Source organism: Pezoporus flaviventris, unplaced genomic scaffold, assembly GCF_033815535.1.
Source record: "Pezoporus flaviventris isolate CSIRO_AGI_PZ_B2104156 unplaced genomic scaffold, CSIRO_AGI_Pfla_v1 ptg000090l, whole genome shotgun sequence".
Classification (NCBI taxonomy): Eukaryota; Metazoa; Chordata; class Aves; order Psittaciformes; family Psittacidae; genus Pezoporus; species Pezoporus flaviventris.
In genome coordinates this window covers 2,283,743-2,289,742 of record NW_026892638.1, presented here as the reverse complement: position 1 = coordinate 2,289,742, position 6,000 = coordinate 2,283,743, and the positions used below count along the sequence as shown (strand labels likewise).

The 6,000-nt window shown below is 36.5% G+C and overlaps 1 protein-coding gene across 1 annotated transcript in view; it reads right to left on the bottom strand.

The window, feature by feature from the left end:
- Positions 1-956: 956 nt before the first annotated feature.
- The window catches only part of SV2C (synaptic vesicle glycoprotein 2C), a 107,776-nt gene continuing 102,732 nt past the window's right edge, over positions 957-6,000 (bottom strand). The window contains exon 13 of the mRNA XM_061475780.1: positions 957-3,055. Within this exon, the coding sequence (XP_061331764.1) occupies positions 2,872-3,055 (184 nt within the window). The 3' untranslated portion in view covers positions 957-2,871. The remainder of the gene's footprint in view (positions 3,056-6,000) is intronic.

Genomic DNA, 6,000 nt, shown 5'->3' with positions numbered 1-6,000 from the left:
GCATACCAAATGTAGTAGTACATGCTTCCAACCAAGAAGGTGCTAACATGAATATAACCAATCTGGTTACAACGTTCAAACACAATGAATAAATTTCTTTCAAGAAGTAAGAATCTGCTAAATCAAGCTCTGCTGTCAGACAACCTGTAAGGAGTAAAATTACATAAATACTCTGACAAAAATGAAAACATGTGGTTTCTTCTGTAGTTTTTGGTTTTGAATTATGAAGTAGTTCTAAATGCTTTCAGTCTTCTTTGTCTTCAAAAGCCATCGTACTTTTTGTCATTGCTGTCATCAGGATAAGTCTTTCATCTTTAGTGAAGAAGAGAACTAGACCTTATATTCTACTTCAGTTTAGACTGAAAAGAGTTTCCAATTAGTGGTCAGTCAGTTCGGTGACCAAAACAGAAAAATTAACAGTTCTTACTACGTATGTTTCATAGCTCTCATACACAAATGCTATCAAGGTCAGTTTCCTGTGGTGTATCACGCATCTAACCAAGACACTAAGTGGTTCTTTATGTGAGATATAAGTGAATAGACAAAGAAAGGATGTGCAGTTCCTATTGTCCAATATTTATTACCTGATACTGCTTTGGAAACAAAAAAAAAAAAAAAAAAAAAAGATTCACTACAGAGCAGTCCAAATCACTTTTGTTTGTAACATAAGAAACATTAATGTCTAGATCTCCATAGATCAAGTATGTACCTAAGTATTTATAACTTGAAATTGCATTCACTTCTTTTGTCTTTATATGAGACAAATCTTCACTGCACTCAAGCCCAAACGATTGTTCAAACAGCTTTGATGCTGGCTTGCTTCCTGGTTCAAATCTGTTGAGCGAACTGGCTCACCAGTTAGGGAAATTCTAGCTTTAAGTTTTGTTTCATAGGGTGGAAATGTTCGTGGATCTTTTCTTTGTTCTTCTTGGTTTTTTTGTTTTGTTTTGTTTTGTTTTTTTCCTTTCCTGAACACTATTCTTTTTTTTCCCTTTTCCTACCGTAGAACATTCATTTTAATTCTGGACCATGCAAGGTCTGTGTAGTTGAGAATCTTATTCACCTTTACTGATTCCTATTGTTATATTCTACTTCACCCAGACTTGATCGCACACTAATGATGTACTCAGGTTTTATGGTAAGAACCAGCTTTCAGATCAGCAGAATTTTGCATGTAATGAGATTTTAGTGTGTTAACCATAGCCCTCAAAATTCAAACCTTATTTTTCTGTAGCACATTTTCACCCTACTGGTCAGGCGGCATGAAGTGTTGGATCTGGGTGGTTTTCAGAATAACATACAGAGATGGGCAGAATATATTACTTCAAGCGGACAGTGGACAGCAAGACAATGTAATATTTTACCATTGCTGTTGATGTTTACTCCAAGCATGTACAGAGGCTTCAGATTTCGAAATACGTTGTGCAGTAAGTACAAGAAGGTGGACACATACTATTGAATGTAACAGAGAAAGAGAGCTCAAATATAATCTCATTGGAGAAAACAGCCTTGAAATAATACTAAGGCTTTGACTAGTGGACAGAAGCCACAGATGCAAAAATAAGGCCAGCATTTTTTTCTTAACCTGGTACTTGGTGAAAAATAATCCTTCCTCCTTTTTATACCATTGTTTAGAAATTTAAAAGACATGTTTAAGTCAGATTGAAATATAAAATACTTCATCTCATAAGTCTTGATCATTTATATTCTAAAATAAAAACAATTACTAAACTTTGTTTTTACTATATCATATTTAAATTTTCAACATTAAAAAAATACTCAGTTTTCCCTACGTATGTATTTTTAATTCAGCTACCTTTCTCACTTGTTAATAGCAGAAAAACACTTCTTGGGGTAACATTCTGGTGCTACAATGTGTAGCACACGCATTTGTTAGTAACTGAAAAATGCAGCTTCTAGAACCAGGAAATAAACAGTGAACTTTAAATGTAATGAATGATGTTCTTATATGGACTTTTAGTGACTCTTTCAATATGATTAAGACAATGACTGACACAGAATGCAGTGATAGGTATTACTACCCAATGCCAAGTTCATATAAATGAGCAAGAGACAAATTAATGACAAAACCCCAAAAATCTATCTTACTATATCTTATCTGAGACCCTGATTTCTTTGGCAATGGTTCAACCACCTAATGAATGTTGTCAGACATAATTAGAAAAAAATACTGATAAATTTTTCCTTATGTGTTATACCAGATTTGTTCTCTGAAACTTGAAAGGGTAGATAGTTCATCAGCTTATACATGTTGTCTTAGCTCCACTGAAAGCAATGCCAGCTTCTGCCATCAGAGGATCTACCCCTTTTTTTGGATAATTTTATAAATGTATTTGTATTGAATTTTTAATGTTAACATTTTAAAGAGATCCTACTATTATCAGTCTTGATGCGGTCTGTAGAGTTTCCTAATTAATGCTGCGTGCATTGATACATTAACATTCTCTGCACCAACACTGCTAAGTAATGGACTTGTGTGTCTGTACTCGTACAAAAGCTCCAAATGCTGTTGCCGAATTTTTTAAACAATGTGACTGCTCACATTTTAAATACCTTATCATCAGTATTGTTTTTACATACCTGGACATGTCACCAGAAGTGTTCTAAGAGGTAGCTTTACAGTTTTAAGTGATTTTTAATAGTGATATATGCAAGCAAACAAAATTGAAATCTGAAATTTTCATACAGAGGTTTCTAAATCTCTGCCACTCCAAATGCGTTTTGGGTTTGATTTCTGACATTTGAGTACTCTACTAAGCATTGAGAATCTGAAGCCTTTGCACCATTGGTCAGGAGGGTTGACATTTGTACAAATAAATAAATAAATAAATAGTAAATGGCTTTTTCCCATTACATCAACACCTGGGTTCTTGTGTCAGGAAGACGAAGTCCTACGAGACCTCCACATACTAGAACAGTAGAAGCAAGGAGAATAGGGATTGCTTTGGTGATACCAACAAGGGAACCGAATATTAAGTTTCCAAGCACAGCTGCTGCTTTGCATAGTGCATTCAAAAAGCCAAAACCTGTTGCCCTAGAAGAGAAAACAGAAGAAAGTTTAAAAATGGGCTAGAGAGTAAGGCCTTTCAGACAAATCCTCAGCAGGAATAAATCAGTATAGCCCAAACATCTTAAACAGAACTTATGCCAAGAAGGATTCTGTGCTTGTCTCTATAATGCAAAATAAAAGCTCAGCTGTTACAATATTTTATTAAAGCAAATTCATTCTGCTGCCTCAGGGACCAAAATGGGGAATGAATGACTGAATAGCTACGTTCACACCTCCACAGTAGATCAAAGGCCTGCAAATGAAAATTCAGTAATACTTCAAATGCTGGATTGGGAGACAGGAGGAATCAAAAGAGTTCAAAATAGAGCTACTTGGTGATTTTGGAAAGAAGCCATCAGAATAAAAGAATGTTCATCTTGGGGCACTGAATAGAAATGGATTTCTTACAGGTGGTGTACATATTCAACCAGTGCTTTTTCAAAAAAATAAGACCTCTAGTAATAATGAATGTTTGTCTCTTGGAGGCAATGAGAATAGGGTATATAAAAACCTGCTTGGTGCAGGAGTGATATCTGAGAAACTTTGGAGAAAAGGGAAAAGAAATAGAGTGACGACAGAAAGTATGACACAGGCAGTTCTGAGGGGCTTTTGCATTGCACTGGTGTGATTTTAGTAGCCTGTATTAAGTATTTTAGATGCTTGGTAACCTGTGCATAGATGTATTACGCAAACTGCAATTAAATTAATAAATTATACTTTACTTGACTGTATGACTCATTATTGCAACAATAGCCTCGCCCTAACAAAAATATCTTAACAAAAATATCTGTACAATAGAATCTCAAAAATGTCTCAGATTTCTTAGAAGTGAAAGAGGGAAGGAGTATGTGGAGGTCACACTGTGCTCTCTGAGATAAAATAATATGAATTAGGAAGGTAGCTGTTCTTCGTTTCAGAACAAAATATTTCTTTCCTGTTAAGTATTGCCATTAGAAGGAAAAAAGACATAAACAATATTTTTCCTAGAACTAGTCTCTGACTTTGAAAACAGCAAATCGTGTTGTCAAGGGAGAAGGATCCTCTGCCTCAAGAAACTGCTGGACATGGCCACTGCCCAGAGCTACCAATCTCCTCTGTTCTCCTGCAAACTAGATCTCAAGAGTGCTGGTTTCCTACCTCCAGGCCTTATACCGGGGAGAGGTAAAAACTTCTCTCTAGTATAGCTGACCAGGATATAGGGGATTTCAGGATTGTCTGTGCCCTGGCTGTATCTGACATGCTGTGGTTCAGAATTCTACCACTCCTGATAGACTTGAGGACCCTGCACCAAAAGAATGATGAGAGTAGATCCTTCTGGTGTATTTCTAAGTCACTTTAGTTTAAGAAGCACAACTCTAGTTAGCTCATAGAGTCAACTCCAGAACCTGAAACAAGATTCAGAAATGTGCTAATTTGAAGTAACGGTACTTTTATTGTCAAATTCTTAAATCAGTTAAAAAGACATTTGTAGAACAGAGTTAAAACATGGAACAGACTGATTATTGTACCTCCAGAAAGTGTTTCTTTTCCCATTATTATTAAATATTCATTTGTCCATGGTTGCAGACAAAAGCCAACACTCTTGCATAAAACATTATGGAAGTAAAACCAGAAAAGCTGATACTTACTGTTCCAGTGTCAGCTCTGTGTATTACATGCTTTTTCTGACCCCAAGACAAAACACAAGTTCATTTCTTCTTCTCAGTGATCATTATCATAATATATTTATTATTAGTTTGGTGATTAGTCTCTAGCAATCAAAACAGTGTCTCTTTAAAATACCTGAGATTTTAAAAAGTAATTACTATTTGTCTGAAGTAATCATAATTCCTTTTTGTGCTAAGCATTGTACCCATTCACACGCTGCATGCCAATATGTAGCAATATCTAAGGAAGGAGAGATCAGGCATGCAAATGGCAAATCAGAAACTACCCAGAAAAAAGTTGAAAACAAGCAAAAGAGACTCAGATATACCTCCTGAATGTTCAAAGTCCTTACCTACTTGTTTTTTTCTACATTTAATTAAACCTGCAATATTTTTACCTACCTACTGCCAAGAAGAGCTAAACATGCACATCCTGAAAATAAGTAACTTGGAAGTTGGAGGTTGGAACTAGATAATCTTAAGTTCCTTTCCAACCCTAACTATTCTATGAGTCCACCATTCTATAAGCAACATTCTATGCTGCCTGACAGTGCAGACCAGTGATGGCTACTGGAGAGCAAACTGCTGAGGGCAGCAGTTGAGGAAACTTTGGAGGTGTTGTTTATGAAGCTTTCTGACAAAGAAATATTTGCAGCAGCTCCTTGAAAATATGTTCCCCAGAGGAGGAATGGGTAAGTTAAAATTTGCCCATTTTAAGAATGACATTTGAAGGAACTGGTGTAAAGAAGGAGCAGGAGATGCACTGAAGGAAGTAGCCAAGAGCCACCCTACTGGAGTAATCCTCCAAAGCCTATGAGAAGATCAAATCCCTACCACAGAAACATCTATACTGCAAGGCCAGATAAAGCCCAGAATATCTGGAGGAAGCTGATCCAGGATGGGGAAAAGCTCCTGAGTGGGAAGGAGCTACAGACTGATGCATCTTCCAGGGTAGAAGAGAGTGCAGGTAGGAAGAAGGAGCATGAAGAGAAAAGGCTGTTGTAAAATAGACATTAAACAGGCAGGAAGAGGTTAAAGATGACACAGCCAGCCTGGAAAACACTGTTTATGTGATAGGATATAGCAGGTTGTAGCTATTCTGAATAAGTCAGAGAAGAAGGAAAGGAAAAAAGAACTATTCTAATTTCAGCCACATTTATACACAGAAAGTATTTCTGAAGTTGCGGTGGTGGTTGCAGTCAGTGTCTGTACATGTGAATACAATTTCTTCAGCTGCTGGTGCTCCTGTGAAACCAAACTTGCCCCCAAATAACAGTAACAAGA